Source organism: Pleurodeles waltl, chromosome 8 (genome assembly GCF_031143425.1).
Source record: "Pleurodeles waltl isolate 20211129_DDA chromosome 8, aPleWal1.hap1.20221129, whole genome shotgun sequence".
Lineage (NCBI taxonomy): Eukaryota > Metazoa > Chordata > Amphibia > Caudata > Salamandridae > Pleurodeles > Pleurodeles waltl.
The window spans coordinates 1,301,446,379-1,301,465,439 of record NC_090447.1 but is presented as its reverse complement, the minus strand read 5'-3'; the positions used below and the strand labels follow the sequence as shown (position 1 = coordinate 1,301,465,439).

Here is a 19,061-nt window from a genome sequence, read left to right as displayed (position 1 = left end):
GGTGTGGAATTTAATAAAATATATTCTTGTCGATGGGGGCAGGTTGCTTTATAAATCTAATTATACAGTATTAAAAAAATATATACTTGTCCCATTGGTGCCATGTAGTGCGGCAACAAATCATGGCAACAATCTCGGATTATGACAGGGCTTAAATACTAGCAATTTCCTTATTTTGCCATCTTTTTGCAGATCTACATACCAGGGCTAGAGGTAGCGGTAAGCAAAAGTTCCAGGGTTAGAATTCCCATCTGAGTCCATTCAAATCTACTAACTTGAGATGTTTTAAGAGTCTTCTTCTCCAGCTCTTTTCTGATCTTGTTCCATACTGAGAAAGTTTGGAAATTTACTCCAGATAAAGGGTCAGAAGTAAAACGTCTTGCAGGGTTGGAAAAAAGTGGTTGGAGGGAAAGGGAACTTGTAAACGCTCAACAGATTTTCGCATGAGCAAATCTACACATGCCTATTTCCTTTTGCTAAAATACAGTTCACAAATATTTTCGAGGGGTACGATTTCCTGTCTAGTTCTGTAAATTCTCATGAATTCATGAAATACGTAAATCTGCACCTATGCAATGACAATGAGTGCACCTTTGTGAGAAGAGGGCCCATAATTAGGTCTGGCGTTAACCAAGACCTTACATTTTTATTAAAATTCTATCTATCTATCTATCAGCTGGCTTCACTGTGAATGATCATAATCTGCTTTTTCACAAGCAGCGTATTGGCACACAAAATAGTTTTGTTAAGTGCCAGGAAATGTTATGGCAATGTGTGTTTTTTTTTAGACCAAAAAATATTTTTGCTTTTTGCCAATGTCTGTTACAACATTGAGGGCCCTGCAGCTCCTACAACAATAAAGGTTTACAAAAGCCATGCCAAAACAAGACATGCATTGAAAAAAGACTGACCACCAATGTTTGACCTATTGGCTTTGCCAGTGCTCGTTTATTTTCAAGTTTCCATTAATCTTATTGAAGCTAGATACACTGACTTTCCATTGTGAACATTGTTTGGAAATACTAGCATACATAAACACATTTTACTAAATGATACTTTAAAGAAAAGGTACCTAAACTTTCACAGTAGTTTAGTAAAACGTTCTTTTTTTCAAGTTGCGTTTTTTGTGTGAACATATTTTGAAAACAAAGAATCATCAATGTTGAGTTCAAGCATCTGCAAATATTTGAATCTGGATCAGAGAGCCTTGTAGGAGCATTATACTTAGCCTCATATTGTTAAAACTTTGCAAACGTGTGTACACATTTGTTTTTACTTGAACCACTATCAGTAGTGCAGTCCAAGCTTACAACATTCATTTAGAGCTCTGACCCTAATAACAAAGGCCTTGCATTAATGAACCATAAATATACATTTGAACAACACTAAGAATGGACAGAAGTATTACCTAAACTGCAGAGAAATCCCTTCCCAGTTCCATAATGTGGTATTATAAATTGACAGCCAAAGAGTTTGTCCTGCGTGGGCTGGGCCTACTTGTCCCAACAACAAAACAAACATGAAAACTTGTTGTCCTTGAACCCAAACAATAGGTCCTGGGCATCAGGCTATAGATGTTTGTAACCCAAAAATGTCAAATCTTTATAGCCACCTGAAAGCCCCATAGGGTAGTTTCCTCCCCAACGACTGCGAGATGGTTAATTTGGGTTATGCAGGAAGCCAGTATTGGCACGTTTGGGGCACCTTCCACAAAGAAAGCAATTACATCCAGAGCCTTCACCTTGGGACCATGTTCCGGACATTCTAAACGCAGGTGATTGGTCATCAGACTCGAAGTTCAATTTTATGTTAAGACACTCTCCAGTGTTGGGGCTCTAGTGGTAGACAAACTTTGACATAGCATAATCCTCGCCTTTGGTCCCAACGTGGAACATAAAAATTCCTAGCCTCCATAATGGCAAGTTTCAATTCTCTTAAGAACATGGAGGTGAGGATTATCCCACCCGCGGGTCACGTACCAGTTGCCCCACCTTGTATGAAAGCCTCTGTCCATGGACGGAGGGCGCTGTCAGATTAAGTAACCCAGGTTGACAAATTATTATGAATTACAAAGTTACGTACTAAAGATTTGGAGGTTATAAATGCTACTGTAGGTATTTAGTCAGTGGATTTTCCCCTTCATGTTGAGTACTTTGACTCAACAATCTCCTTTGTTCCACAGGGGCTAAGTTGACAAAACAAGAGCAGAATGGATGGGCTTTAGCTGATCTTGCACAAAGAAAGAGGGGGAAGAAAAGTCAACTAGAGGCTACGAAAGGGCTCTTACATGCTGATAGAATGGACTCATGGTTTCCTGTTACCCTATGATTCGTGGGATTTGAAGTTTTTTCATACATGTTAAATATAACTGCTGTTGAATAGAAGTGAAGAAAGTAAAGCATAATCCTTGCCTCCGTAACAGAATTGAAACTAGGAAATTTTACATTACTGTATATGGAACATGCACTTCTTAGACGGCTTCCCTAAAAATTCTAAAAATTATTTGTGCAACCAACTAACAGGTGTGACTTAGTTTTAGAGAAATGTATTAACAGGCTCCCTACACCAATATTTATGACATTTATTACAATGAACACAAATATTGTTCCCCTGGCACAACAGGAATTTCAAAGAGGTGCTTGGTTTGTACTTAGTCCTACTCTACTCTTTCAGTTTCACGGTCTCTGTGGGATAACTTTGCCTCGCTTCGACAACAACTCAAAGATTAAGTGACTGTATATAATGAGTTTGGCAGAATACAGTAAACTGGCTTGCACCATGTATTGGTTACAACTAACTGAAAGAGAAATGCAGTCTCAAAGAGGCGCTATTAAATGGAAAACAAAAGTAAGACATAGTAATACCATACATTCGGTCCACCCTAACAGTCACCAGAGTAAGGCAATGTCAACTGCAGACAAATTACTTTCCATCCAATTCATGCACAATTTCACCGCCATATAATATTTTCACATAAATACTAATTTTCTGCGTAATCTACTACCTGCTGCATGGTTAACAGATTAATAAAACCGACTGGCTATATCTGAAACAGATCTTAAGATATTCAAAATGCTGCATCCAAGCATGACGCAATGCTCTACACTCTGCAAAGGTTAAATGGCCAAATTTCAGCTACTCACAGTATTCATGCATATCAGAAGATGACTTTCATGGAAATTGTGTTAAAATTCGCAACTGGCAGAAATAAAACAAAACATTACATACTTAAACATAACACAAGCGTTACAGAAATAAGGATTCTTTCCAAGTAGAATGCAAGGAAAATGATGTTTTCTGATGGAGGTAACGGGGCATTATAAGACTACCGCCCGGGAGGATGACTATGTTTGTGCCAAAGAACCAGTAAAGAGCAATTAACAGGACTCCGATTTTTTGGGGCATCAGTTTTATTTCAGAAGAAATAGACAATTTTTGACAACAGGTAGGGTCTTGAACAGTTTCAGATGGAACTGTGAAAGGAGTCGGGAGGAGAGAAAAGACCTAACTGAACCTGTGTGTCTATGCAGCCCTTAACTTGATAATTGTTTCCTTGGTGATTTTTGTGGCAGACAAGTCTGGAAAGCATCACTACAAAATCATAATTGCAGTGATTCACATTATGCCTCATGAAAAAGCAAGCCATTAGTGGGAACAGCACCATATAAAAAATGTCTACCTTCAACCAAGTATGGAAAATGCTTAAACCAGTGTGACCACCTCTTGCAATGGTGACAGACATGAATTCGTTTCAGGCTATTTCTTCTCCTGTGCATGGGCTGGGCATGAACTTGGTTCAGTAGCTGAAGAGGTCATGAACATCTTGCTACAGCAACATTTGCAGCAATCTGTCCACTAGGATATTCCAGACCCAATAGAAAATTCTCCTTCAAGAAAGCTTGCAGTAATGAGTGAACTTTGATACTTGCTGAGGTTAAAAGGCCCATCTGCCATAAAAGAAAGAAGTTGAGAAATCCCAGCACAGTAAATTTAAAACTGTATAATAGAAAGCACTACAAAGGTAAAAACCACATAGGGAAGGTAAAACCATTTGCAGGGCAGAAGAACTCCTGGCATGGTATTTTGGGAAACAGAATAACAAAGCAAAGGCTCAACCAAATGTCACCACTTGAATAAGCTAAAAGTGACAACTGTAACTGCAGATGGCCCTCTATTTCATTTTCCAGAGGAGCCCTTGGTTATAGCAAGAAAAAGTCTGTGGTCTGTGATAATCATTCTTTTAGTTTACCAACTTCAGCTCAGGGTGCCTCAGTAGTTGTGCCAAGGCTGATAATCTCAAAGAGGAAAGGCCAAGGGAATAAGCACATTGAAACAGAGGGAATAAAGTTGGTTTTGCATCAACCCAGCATGTCCCAAGGACAACAATAACACATGATGTATGATGAACCTTAAACATTTTCCTCAAATATGTGGAAATATTGGTTAAGTTAGAGATACAGAGTAGTCTAATGCCTACTCAGAAGGTGGTGTGGACTAGTACTCCTGTTTGCAGACACAAAACAAGCAACACCCAATAAATCAGGGCCAGACAGTGCTTTTACTTACAGAAGGACCCACACACATACTACTCAATGCTACACATGATTTTACAAATATCCCTAACAGCAGGTGGGAATATCTATGGTAAAACACTCCTAGTGATACATACCACTAGCGAACCCTGATTGCTAGAACCACAATAGTCCTAAATATACCAAAAACGTATAGTAGTATCAGAAAGAAGGCCTAGTGCCCTTGTTAGGCAGTCATCATATTAATGACCGCATAAATATGACATAATAAACCAATGCAACACCCTTAAAAAATCACCAAGGATGGTGCCATCTTACAATGACATTATTAATACTTGTAACCATTCACTGCATGGAGTAGGTTGTGTTTTTTGCTCCTTCCGGCGTGCTTCACCACCAGGAGTGGTTTCTTTTCCAATTGTTAAGGAGCCTGATTTCTGTTGCTCTCACTCCCTGCCCCAACCTCCCCCACCCAACATTTTGGGAATTTCCTAAATGTGCCATCAAACAGTCTGTTGAAAGACAGACCTGCTCTGGGAGCCTACGCTCTGCCCTGAACTGCCAAGTCCCTTTCTTCCAAAACTTCAACTGGCAGACCCTCCTGGGACTAGCTCTAGAGGTCTGTCTACACCCCCTCTTTTGAACCTTTTGTTTCAGTGGGAATGAGACTTCACCGGACAGATGCAGTATGAAAACATGCAGATTCCGTCCTCATCCTCTCCTATGAGCAGGCCTAATTGCTGGCTAGTTCATCAAGAAGGTTTTAATGCAATGAGGTACTTTCTATCTTCTATAATAAGTGCCGACACTATTTAAGCGGACACACATATCACCAGTCATCTCGCTCATACAATTCCTTAATCAGGCTGTCAATGTGTGATCCATGAAGTGGCTGAAAACCATTTCCCAAAACCATAGTTGCATAGCAGCATAGCTCCCAATAATTGAGTAGCACAGGAGGGAGTATCTCAAGCAAGGTGTATACAAAACAGTTAGTTAAAGGAAAGAGAATGGGTCATAATATGGTAATCATTAGGGTATGAATAAAGAAAGTAATAGAAATATAAGCCAATAATTCGGTCTGAAACTTCACATTATGATCAAGTCAACAAACAGTAATAAAATTAAAACACACCAAGTTACAAAAAAAAACAAAAAAAAAGTTTTTTATTAATACATACAATGATACCAGAACGACTAAAATACAACCAGTACAACCAGAGATATTGAATTTAAATGTTTAAGTGCCAACTGAGCCTACCTGGGTGCACGGGACTGGGACAAAGTTACAAGTTCGGGTCGACAACGAGCAAGACACAAGACTAAGCTTGGCTCACTGGGAGTTGTACCTTATGTTCTTGTGTGTGAGGCTGGGGAGTTCTGATATTTACAACTTGTGCCACTGTGTGTGAGGGGTGCTCTCTGTCCTACCCCTACATCTGGAAAGTTCTGGCTTTGTCAAGGCTCCAGACTATTTGTGGGGTGAAAAATGTGTGCCTGTGCCCTTTGATGTGCAATTGGGGCTGGGTACACCTCCTCCCCAGTCATCCTGCTAGGATGGCCCCTCCTGTCACACGTAAGCCGCCACTGTGCTACTGTCTGGAAGGACACAACCCCCAAAGGCAGAGCCATTCACAGTCATGCGAGCCAGGATACTGGCGTATGGCACAAAAGGTTAGAAGAAAATGCCAACTTTCTAAGTGCCATTTTTAGAACTGTAATTTGAAACCTGGCTTCACAAGAGGAACTTAAATTACAATTAATTTAAGTATAAACATTATAGTTCTGCTTCTAATCCAAATTTAAAACTTATTCGATGGAATAAGGTAACCCAGTGTTAGTCAATGGGAGAGTTAAGCCTTAAAACAGCAAAAAAAAAAAAAAAAATGATTTCAGGAGATGTTCACTGCCGAGACATGTCCTACTTTTTAATACAATGCACCCTGGCCCATGAGCTTTTAGGGCCTACCTTAGAGGTCAATAGTATGTATTAAAATGGAAGGCTCAGGCCTCGCAAATGGTTTATTTTGCCACGTCTAAATAGTTTAAAACTGAACTACAGGCTGCAATGGAACGCTTGAGATAGGTTTTAAAGGGCTTCATTACTGAGTCGCACAAGGAGACACTACTAGCATTTTAATTATAGGCCTTTGGCACATGTAGTATTATATACTAGGGAAGTAAATAAAATGTGTCAACCAAGTGGAAGCCAAATTTACCATGTTATAGGGAGATAGCGCAAGCACTGGTTAGCAGTGGTGAGGTGTACAGAGACCTAAAAGCCAACAAAAACGGGCTCAGCTAAGGGGGGGTCTGTGTTACAGAGAAGGACTAACCAACTGATAATATCCGCATATGATGCGGGGGCAGCAACTAACCAAGTTTACCGAGAAGAAGCCACAACTTTTTCAACAGGATGAGGCTTCTCATGATCTCACAGATCACTTTCTATACCTGATCATTTGTTTTCCACTAGTTGAAATCTCACGCTGCCCTTTCCCCTTCTCCACTCCATCCCCCAACACACATCTTCTCCTCTTCTCATATATATAATATATATATATATATATATTTTTAATTGTGTTATTTTAAATCATACATTGATACAATACTGTGAGATAATATTGCCACATTTAGATGACAGTTTTGAGATTCAGAAACTTGACTCTGTATTTGCAAGGGGTACTTACACTAGCTTCTGTGTTTTAAGTGTCTAAATACTTTTGGAGTAGCGCATTAAGAAAGGAGTGGCTGGTCTCTTATTGCAGAGAAGGAGGTGTTCAGACTTCAGTTTGCACGCTAAGGCTATTGAACCTCAAAGCCCACTGAAACTCACTCAAGAAGTCAAAGGAGTCAATCAACATTCCAGTGTCTATTTTTAAGGAAAAGCTTGCTTTAAATCTAGAGAACTACTCCAGTCTGGTTTAAAAATTGAAACATTGTGCAGAATAATGCAACCACTCTTAAGCAGCCCTGCAAACTAAGAAAAGCTCTAACTGAAGATTATCATTATTTGGTGGTGCTCTTATTGGGTAAAGCTAACTCTAGGGCCAATACACTGCACTGGCCCTGGGTTTTGTTCAATAAGAAACATAATGGGCAGAGATCGTGACATCATATTAAGCAGCTAATGTTGTGAAACAAAACGGATTTAAATTAAATTTAGAAACTAAAGATTTGGAACTTTTTGATAAAAGTGGAAACAGTTCCAGAGAGTTGGAGCAAACAAATAAAGCCTACACTCCCTCAATTCGTTTGCAGTGAAGCACTGTACCTTGAATAATTTAAAATCACTGGAGTGAGGGAGGTGGAATGTATTTAGAAATATTTTATTTCAAACACAGTGAGGCGGGGACAGATATTTAAAGCACTATCACTAGACAATATATCAAAAACACACACAAACAGAGCCAAACATAGAAAATCATGCCACACAATTTTGTAAAAGAACCTTGCCTCAAATAAAGCAAGATTATATCACAGCTAGACCTGGGGGCCCCATAAGTAATTCCAGACACAAAGTTCTGAACGGACTTGCACAGTTTGAGCAACAATTTGGGGTAAACCCAAACAGCAGGCACTACTATGGGCAAACCTTGACACAATAGTAATGAAAACAGCTGTCTTTCCGAACTCCACCATCATCAGATAAAACTGTCCAAGGGCGCTTAAAATTAAACATTTTTAAAAAATCAAATTAAAAAAAAAAAATTCGCCACAAAAATACATAGGACTGCCTTCAACCTGGGTACATCATCACAAAAAACAAGCGTCAATCTTTCAAAATAATATTTTTGATATAGTTTTCCTATTAATCGCTCTTCAGGGGTAATTTATTAACCCAATTTATAGTGGATTCTTTCTTATAAGGAAGACTGATTAAGTGTTTTGTCTTACATTAGGAACTGAAATTTATTATACAAAACACAACATTTCCAGCACTGGCGGATAAGGCAGAATAAAGAAAAGCCAACAGCTATAGTCTGGAAATTCAAATATTACTAACAAAGCAACATTTTTTAAAAATGCTTTAAATTTGTAATACTTATATTAAATTGATCCACGTAAAATGTAATCCCTAGATTCTTAACAGTGGAGCCTGGTTTACGGCACGCATCTCTGCCACACAGAAATAAGAGAACTAAAGGTTAAGAAGATCGCCTTCAAGCACAGCCTCCTTCTTTCCAAAGTTAAGCTAATGGGCACCTTAACTGCTGGAAAGAGAATTAGATTCCCTGCTCCCCTCCCTCCACCACCCCCCCACCAAACCATTGAGATGTTCCATCGTTCACAAACATGAAAACAGATGCAGTATGAAGCTGACAGGCCTAATAAGAACATTAAAAAGAAAAAAGATGGCAGTATAGAGCTCTATGGACAAGTCAAGATAAAATTCGGGGTCCCATGTGTAGGAAAGAAAGTAAGGATATACTTTTCAATAACTCTACTCTCTGCCCTAACCACCACCCCCCTCCAGTTCCACTTGCATTTATTCATGGACTTATCATGCCCATCTGCAGAAATACAGTGCCAGGGCGCCCTTGGGGGCAGCTCTTTGCACTTTAAAAAAAACTCAGATCCTTCATTCATTCTGCTGCAAACACCTATCTCTTCACTGCTACCTGTTTTCTTTTCCCCAATCATGTGAATATTCTGGATGCCTGCAAAATCTTCTTCAATGACAAACATCTGCGCATAGAGCCCAACTAGAGGCAACGTGTAAAGCAAAGTACTTCTGCACGTTTCAAGTGCATAAAAACTTGACTGATTTTCTTCAAAATTGTAAACAGTTAAACAGCTACACTTCGAATGCATCATCTAACAAATGTTAGAAGTTCTAACAAAGAGCATTTGTTCCTAATGGAGGTCTCAGTCAACAACGGTGAAAGAAAAAAAAATTATATTATTTTTTAAGGGCTCCTAGAAGTAAGATGAAATATACGGAAATAGAATACATATATTCATCATCAGCACTGAATTTTTCAAAACATTTTCTTACAGTACAATCGAACTCATCATCAACACATAGCTTTATTCGGTTACTTTCAACCATAAAAGCAAAACAACCAACAATTGAAAGAAAAAGGAAATAGAAATTAAGTTAAAAAGGATAAGAATAAGATAAAAACATATTTTGGCCTTAAAACACATAAAATTATTTTCCTTAGAAAAAGCACCTAACCCCCTAATACCTAACATTTAAAATAAACATGGGGTTTTATTTCAGTCTAGGTGTGTAGTTAAAATTTAGCAACTAAAACACTTTTTTTTTTTTTTTTTTAATAATTTGGTCCTCATCATCATTATTTCCCCAGAAATTTAGTACGTATATGCCAAGCAGCTACAATATACTTGCTAACCGCACAAGATAGAGGGAGAGAAGTTTCCCTCATCATGATCCTTAAGGCAACAATACAATGTCTTACCCCCATATTACTGCACACAGGTCGTAACCACTTCCGTCGCGCAATCAAATAAGCAGGGCATATAAACATAAAATGTACAATAGATTCTGAAATTTGATTACAACTCGGACAAGTATCAGGACTTGGGATCGCACTCCGTGTACTGCCATAGGTACTTCCAGGTACCTCCACATACAAAAATATATGCCAAAATTCAGAAGGGAGATAACATTTAAACTGCAGACATCGGTCAGTGCATCTGTTAAAACTAAAATGAAAAACTAAAGTCTGTGTCCCATGTACATACAGAATCAAGTGTTGAAACGCAGTAAAATATTTGCTGTCACTCAAGGGGAGTTCAATACTCAAATAAATCCCCTAAATGAACTGTGGTAAAAAACCTAATTATTCTACCAAAACTAATTTTACATAACCATTCAGAATACCCATGTATGTTCCAACACCTACTCAATTGTCGAACAACCCCCAAGTCAATATATCAATTTTTGCTGCACCAAAATATCATACCACTATGAAAGTCACAATGTAAGTGGACAAAATCAGAGTTCAGTCCCGGGGGATGTTAATTTGCCACAAAATTTAGTCATATTTCATTGCGCATCCAAATCTCAACCTGGACTCCAGACATATATAATAAAACTAATGTTTCACACTGTACAGAAAATAGAACTACACAGATTGGAATGTATACACTGCTGATGTTGCCAAATCTATGGAAACAGGAAATGCAACCAGCACTGGGTGAAGATTGTTTAGGTCAAGGCAATATATACATTGCTGCAAATAGCTTATAATAAACACACAACCTACACATGATGGGTGGTACCACCCGAAAAGCCATGACTACAGTGGTTGCGTACTAGTATTCAAGATTGGAGTATGAACTCAGGTTTGTGAAAACTGATGAAATATGAAAAAAAAAATCAACCATAAAACAAAAAACTATTTTACTAAAGTCCAATTGGAAAACTAAGACAGACACTCTACAAGTCTCAGATAAGGACCTTGGCATACGCAGTGATGCTTTAAAGAGGAGGCACTTGGACAGTCTCCAGAACGCTGTTGGTGTGTGCTTGCTTACATAAAACCTTCCCAATACAATAACAAGCATTTGCAATGCAATGGGTCTCGCATTTGCTCAAGTTAGAGACGTATTAGCATTGTAAGTTCCTAACTGGACTTTTCTTGCCACATAAATTGAAAATGAAAAGTAAAAGAGTTGACATAAGCAAACCAATTTAAAGCACTATGGCTGCCTTGAGCATTAGTGCGAAGGAGAGACACAAAAAGAAAAAGAAGTTTGCTCACAGTCAAACCTATCTGAAAACATGTAATTATCCATTATGTTGATGGTCAAGAGAGTAACAAAATTGCCTGAAGGAGGGACAAACGTAAAGCATTTACCAATGATAACAAAGGATTTTTGAAACGAGTGAAAGTGATGGACGTGCGGTGGGCGTGGATTAAAGCCCACAGATAAGATTACAAAATGTCAGAAAGATTGCACGCTCTACCTAAAAATTAAATGGATATATGTTCTGCCAGGTGGGAGGTATCAGACAATTAACACTCTTCTACTCCATGCCTACCTTTTACACAACAGCCCATCAGCTTGGTCTCCAGCTCTGGTCTTCCCCCCTCATTACTACTGCAAATCTGTTTCTGCCCTAGATCTTTTGTGACTTCATGGTCTGCTTTTGTTCCCATTTCTGTTGCTAATGAGTTCTACTATCCACTCAAAAGAACATGCAATGCCGCATTTATTTTTTGGTCTTGGTTTCTCAGCTATAGTGTCTGTTAATATCTCTCCTCTGCCATTTCACTGATTTACAAAGCCTCCCACGTGCTTTCCCTCTTTTCGGGGTCAACTGAGTAATGTTCAGGAAAACAGTAAGTAGAATACGTGCCTCAGGCTATCTCTTCTTTTACCCTTGTGTCAATGGCAGGGCCTACCAAAACTGTCGCACCTGCTCATCCCCTATCCGTAAAAATATAATAGACACTCTTCAATTAAAAAAAAAACAGTAGAATAAAAATATATATTTTTGATTCCATTTCTGTACCGGCCCTACTGCTGAATTCAAATGGCCGGCACGTCCTGTGACTCCAGTGCAAATGCGAATGGCGGGTTTGCAACATGGAATCGTGAGTTCTTATTAAGAGAGACGGTCACTGTGCCTCCAAGCGCAGGATTAAATATACAACAGGCACCGGAAGGGGCCTGAGGGGAGGGGGTGCTCCTTTCGTGTGCAAGTGTGCCAAGTACCACCCTTTTAATCAAGAGGTCGACGTTCATTCGGTTAACTTTGGTTCCGTTTGAAAAGTGTTAAGAGAACACGACATTTAAGAAACTAGGAAATGTGTAGAGGAAACAATAGGAGAGATGGCAATGACAAAAGAGAGGAAGTGCTGTAACTGTAGAGAGAGTGGTACGGGAAATTGAAATAGAGAGATTCGGCTCTGGGGATAGGAAAACGAGTTGGACAGTGACAGAACACAGAGGGGCAGTAACAGAGAGATGGAGCAACAATAGGATGAGGTAGCTGTGATCAGTGTTTGCTAGCAAGCGAGGAGACGGCAGAAGACAAAAATATAGTGACAATACGGGTGCAGCGAGAAGAGAAAGATATAGCAAGAATCAGTCACAAGAGGGAGAAAAATGACTGGAGAGAGTTAAAGAAGGGGAAATGACAGATGGGATCGAGAGGGGGTGCAGTAACAAAAGAGAGCAAGCGAGATCGCGCTGGAACAAAAGATAATGAAGTTATCGCAAGGACCCTTTGATCTAAATGACATAAGAGAGTTGACCCCCCACTCGGCCCTCTGTTGACTGACCTGTGTGTAAGGTCGGCGGCTTCGGTGGGGCAAGGATGCAAAAATACAGAAAGTCAATATAAAACCTTGTGTATTCATGTGTTTACGGCATCGGCCGTGACCTCTGAGGCCAAGGGTAGTTCAAACCAGGGGTAGCAGCGGCTGCTCGTGCTGGACATCCATGAAGCAGTATGTTTCTTAGGTGATTGTGGCAATATTTCCAAAATTCCTTTCTCCTGTTGCGATGTAGTTCATAGCAAACCGTCCATTCTGATTTGTTTATTCTGAATAAAACTTCTCTGTGCGTTTTTTGCGCGTGAAGTACCCAGGACTGCTGCTGTTTGCTTCGCAGAATGTTGTGCTTGGCTCGCTTGGGGGTAGGAGTTAAGGGTTTCTTAAGCAGTGCTGAGTGTCTCATGAACAAGACAGATCCTGGCGGCTGATACTCATTTGTGGCTTAATGTTTAGGGCCCCCTGGAGTTTGTCTGAAAATGTAACTGATTTCCGCTGCTGCGGTGCCGCTTCGAAGATGCAAGGCGCCCTTTTACCAGGAGATAAGTTCAGTCGGTGAAGTCAGTAATTCTTGTTAAGCCACGTTTGTGAAGGCCATAAATAACGCGCTCAGCATGCCCGTTAAACTGCATTTCCATAGAGCTACACTTCAGAACAAACATTTGGAATACAATAGTCTCGCGTTTGCTCATGTTAGAGCTGATCGCGTTGTAAACTCTTAACCCGGCTTTTCAACTATCGGGCAAAAGTGCATTTATGTACATAACCCGAAAAAGTGAAATCAATTATGTAAAGCACTCGACTTCTGCCAAGCGAGATTGCGCTCTAAACTAGAGAAAAAAAAGTACACGAGCCAGATGGAAAACAGCGAGCCTCGCATGTTTTCTGTACTTGGTCGCTGCACTCGAGGAGGGCTAGCCACCGGAAAAGGCATGCCATATGCGTGCCTTCGACTAATGAAAGCAAGCAGATTTTCTTAGGGAAGCCCACGAACCAATAAAAAGCACTGATGTGAAGTTGACAGGGCTCGGAGCCCTTTTCTAAATACAAAAGAGTCTCCCTGCATAAGCATGCGCGAGCGCATGCAACGCAGGCTCAACCCTAAAAAGGCATGGATGCATAAAAATGTGCATTTTTAATAGATATCAAGGGTTAATGAACCGGAGAGCGAATGACAACGTAGAAAGAGGAGGTATTAGGAAAAGAATATTAGTTATTTAGGACAGACATGAGTGTGATACCAGTCCCAAAGGAAGGGGCAGATAGTGGAAGCAAAGCAAGAAAATTGTCTCGCTACAGCAGTACTTATTAGTGTAAGACATAACTGAGACACAAACCATAACCTGAACAAAGATCGGTTCTTCAAGAGATCATACAAGCAATGTAACCATCTGGGTCCAGTCTGGGAAAGGGGGAATGGGAAAACCACAGATGTTGTGCCAATTGTCCTCACCAGTCTCCTATCCCCAACTTGATTCTGGAGATTGGGTAAGCATTAAACAGTCACAAACTTTTCTTGGAGCGAAAGTTTTGCTAAACAACCACCAACCTATCCTTGTGTTATTTGACATCTGTGCAGCCCACAACATTTATTCATGAAATCAACTTAAATCAGCTTGATGCCTAAATTTGAATAACAGGAGTGTTTTGAGTTTGGTCTTATAAAACCTGCTCATCAGCAAATCAGGTCAAACTGCACCATGTTGTTGCAAAACTGGTGTGAGCCATCCCCAAAGGCTGTGATATACATAGCTCATAAAGGTAAACATGCCCGATTCCAGAAATCACCTCCAAATCAAAGTTACATTTTAAAGCAAGCTGACGACCCAAAATCAATTTCTAAGTGAAAAAAAAGTCAAACAAGAAGCAGAAACATTGAGTAACTTAGGGGCTTCAAAGTTGATCTAAATGGTCACAATTTAAGACCCTGTTTGCAGGAAACTAGATCAGATATGGTGAAGCAGATGTCTTAATAAGAAATGTTTAATGTATATTTACGTATTTTGAATAGTGACTTATGTAGAAAAATGAATAACGTAGAAAAATATTGTGCATGTTTGAAAATGTGACCATGAAGAATGGCCACCAGTGTTCACGAAATGTACTAAATAAATAATAATGCATATTAAATATTGAAAATGTATTAGATTAATGTAGTAATATGTCATATTAAGCATTATGAATTATGTTATTGTTTGTTAATTGTAGGCCTTAACTTAGCGAGTGTCTTGGCCTAGTTTTGCCAGGCCTCATGCAGAAGCTGTATTTCTTAGTGTTTTTATAAAAAACGCTGACAGGGTGAACTAACTGAAATGCTCAATGTTTTAATAAAATGCTTAGCAGAAACTTTCTATGGAAACCGACGGACAGGAGATGAGGTCTCTTGTAAAGTAACAATTTGTTTGTAAAAAGAGTACGAAATATACTTTCCTAGGACGCGAACAATGAAGACACTGACTGGTGACGAAGATGCAACAAAATTGATGCCTGACGAGTCAGATGATTAGAACATCGTAAAGCAGACCAATCAACGACACGTGAAATATAAAAATTCACAGATTTGGCATATGGACATTATTGGGCAGAGTAATAACATACGATTAATTGACCAATTGGAAATTGGGGGATGGTTTGGGTTACTTTGATATAACAATGTGACAGAGGAAAGAGACAGGAGACATTATTCTGATTTGTGAAGCAATACATGGGAGAAGAGATTTGAGATTCTGTCATTGGGCTCATACTCTCTGACTGAGAGCCTGGTGTTTTGCTGATCGATTGATGACCTGAGGACGAAGACTGATTCTGCTGCTGACCCATACTGTGGATATGTAGATATGACAATAACTGAATTGCATTTGTATGCCTTTTCTTTCTAGGTATCAACTGCGCTTTCTAAATACTTTCTTTAGGTAGATGTTTCAAAATGTGTGTTCTAAATCGTTTTGCATGAAGATTCACGTGCTGATGCTAATCTGGGTTAGTTGAGGTTATTCACATGACAACTGACGAATTGTAGAGACAAATGGTTGATGAACTATTTTGCTGAACCTTATGAACATCATAGCCTTGCTGAAGTGGGTTTTACTAATGTTTTGTGTTGATGCCTTGGAATGTCTTTTGATTCAAGCTTTGATTAGATCATGTTTTATGTGACTCGTTGACTAACAAGCATTATTAAATAGTTTGATTTGAAGTTGATGATTAAGATCCCTGACTTAGCATTGTTAATATAAGGGAAATAAACTTACTAAACTTATAATTAAAGGTGTGGTTATTCATGGTTGAAGAGCCATGGTGTGAAATTTACTAACTCCATTGATTATTGATTTGACTAATGATTTTTGTGCATTCATTATAATGCATTGATTATTGTCTCTGTACCGAAACTATGGTAAGAACACCTTAAACAAAAGATTCATCGACCTATAGGCGTCCCCTTGTAAGTTTACTTATTAAGGATTGAAGTGTTAACAGACAAATGCTTTTGTGCCTGAAAACCCTGCCCTCAACTCAAAAAGCAAAATAAAACTAGAGTCATAGATAATGTAACGTTCCCGAACTCCATTTCTTAAACAGTAGGCAGTACTCTACCCTTCAAAAAAAAAGTGCAGTCTACTACTCGTATCATCTTTTCCAATTCTTGGCTTTTTTACATCCTTTTACTCATTCAACACTATCACACTATGGCGCACACTGCCATATACATTCTTGAGACTTCACTTTTTTGGTACTCACACACAGAGCGTCATGCTGCCTTTTTGGCCACACTGGTGCTCTGTAGCTGCTTATATGTTTGGCCTTTACTACAATTACAATTGGTTATTAATCTGTCACATACCCTCCTTACCTATCATACCAACAGGTGCTGTGTCCCATTTACAAAATAAATGCACCTCAGTGGTCACCATACACAAGAAACACTTTACACACAGGCTCAAATAGAAATATCGTCCTTCAAAACACACACAGGGTGTAGTTTGCTATCTGTGTGGATAAGTACTACAGCACCCCACAAAGGTGTAGTAACGCTATACAAATACAACTAACATTGGTATCCAACGTGTGCATTGAAGAAGCTGCTATCTCTTATTTGACATACAAGTGCTGAATTATTGTCAAAGTATACTTCATAAGACGCTCCTAGGCGAGTGATCCCACTTTGACAAAATAATTTCACCTACAGCATTTCTAGGGTACACAATTACTGTGATCGTCCTGCCCACTGCGGGTCCCTTCACCAAAAGATTCCACAGCAAAAGAAAGCCTAAAGATCCCACACGAAGGGCAAAATTATCGAAAGTATGGGGCAGCCACTGGGACCAGGAAGCATCATCTCCATTTCCAAACAGCGTCAGCGCACAGCTCCTGCAAACTGATTGCGTCAAGCGGTGTACAGAACAAGCACATTGACGAGCGCATGCACTCAGAGTAAAGTATGCATGCCAACATCTGGCAACATCATGGAGGAAGAATTTAGGCAGAAAGTGATCACTTATGAACCAAATGGTGTGCGTGAAAGGGGATGCTGTTTAGGGAGTAGAAGTAAAACTATTTGAGACTTGCCAAAGCTTTTAGCAAAAACGCACAACTCAATCCTAATCCTGTGACAGAAGCATTAATGACCAAGGAAGTTGTTGCAAGAGCGTCAGAGAATAAACTCATTGTGATTGTTAGGGTACACAGGGGGGGGGGGAATTATCTCATAAGAGCACACAACTCTACTGAGCAGACAGCGCATAGAAGCTTTTCGGTCTGTTGAAGCGCTGGCCCATGCGCCTATAAACCAGCACCCCGGAAGGGGGACGTTTTGAAGGGAAAAAAGCGGAAGCAGTACATTACAACACTAACACATGGTCAATGACCAAATCCTCCTGGAGGGAGTAAATGGACCCCGGCCTGGAGAGTCTATCAGGCTCTCTGATGGGTTACCTACAGGTTCCACTGCCCCTACATTCCCAGTGTCGCGCTGCCCACACCTTCCTCCCATCCCAGAGTTTGTCATAGCCTACTCCTCACCATGAGGACTTTGGCCGCGGTCTCCAGCTGGGCGATCACTTCTGCAGCGCCCGCCACCGCCGCCATCATGGTCTGGGCTCAGTGACGCGCCGCCTCGCCATGCTGCATCATGGGATAAAGCGGCGCTCCGCAGAGCTAGGGAGGGCCAGGCAGCACTCTGCAGCCGAGGGGCCCGCCGCCGGGTGAAGGGGCGGGACCTGGGGAGGAAGGGGCGGGTCCCCGCGAAAGGGGCGGGTCTTAAGGGAGTAGCTTGGGGGGCGTATACAACTAAGGAAGAGGCGAGGCTTTCAGGGCAAGGGAAGACTTTGCAGCGGAAGGGGAGGAGCCTCACGGGGAAGAGGCGGAATCAACTTGGGCAAGAGGCGGAGTTTGACACATATGGGTGGGTCTTTATGAGAGAGGGAAAGGCTTTCTTGGAGTGACCTGTTCTCATACCTGAACTTGCGGGAGTAGGAAGATTACGTGTTAACTAATCGACTTGGGGGATGGGAGAGAGGACTAGGCATCGTGTTTTAGTAGGGTTTCAGCCGTGAAGTAGCAGGGCAGTGGAGATGCGGCCACGATTTCGAAGCCAGGCCTAGCCACTTGTACATGGAAATATCTAAATCTAGACTTGTCCTCCCAGACTTGGACGTTGTGCTTAGTGCACTGCAGCTGGAGCTGTGAATACTGGGGGGCCAAGGAATCCGAGATGCTCACAGTACCCGCATTCGGTTTATTTTTTACATAACAATCAGGAAGAAGGGGAGGCACTTAAGTTATTTTCTTTTGGGCCCATGATACCCTTGCTATGTTAATGAGTTGGACTGTGTCTCGTAAGTATACAGAGCATCCTTAGGCTGGAATTTTGAAGGAAAGCTGGAGTTTATAACATACTTGCCAACATTTGGGAAGAGCAAAGAGGGGTATGTCGAAGAAAAATAGGGGGATTATATTTTCCCCATTATAGTTTTCTATGGAAAAATTGGGTCACTATTCTGAATCGCGTTTCTCGGTATTTATGTAAAGACTGTGTTTAGTGTGGACTTTTTACTGTGCCTCATGTATCATATCAGTTCATTTGAGCCTTATTTGCCCTATACTTTACAAAAGCAATTTAAAAATGTCTAATTTTGATAAGCATTTGGGCCTGTAAAGATGCATGTGTCACAGTCTTGGCGGAAAATAAATTAAGAGCACATTAGGACATTTGTAACTCACTACATGTACTTGGGTACAGGGACTTGGTTTTGTAGATGTGTATTTTCATTACATCCTG

The 19,061-nt window shown here is 40.3% G+C and overlaps 1 protein-coding gene across 1 annotated transcript in view; it reads right to left on the bottom strand.

The window, feature by feature from the left end:
- XPO4 (exportin 4) overlaps nucleotides 1–18,004 on the bottom strand; it is a 517,538-nt gene extending 499,534 nt beyond the window's left edge. Inside the window, exon 1 of the mRNA XM_069202267.1 lies at nucleotides 17,804–18,004. Within this exon, the coding sequence (XP_069058368.1) occupies nucleotides 17,804–17,872 (69 nt within the window). The 5' untranslated portion in view covers nucleotides 17,873–18,004. The remainder of the gene's footprint in view (nucleotides 1–17,803) is intronic.
- Between the last annotated feature and the right edge of the window lie 1,057 nt (nucleotides 18,005–19,061).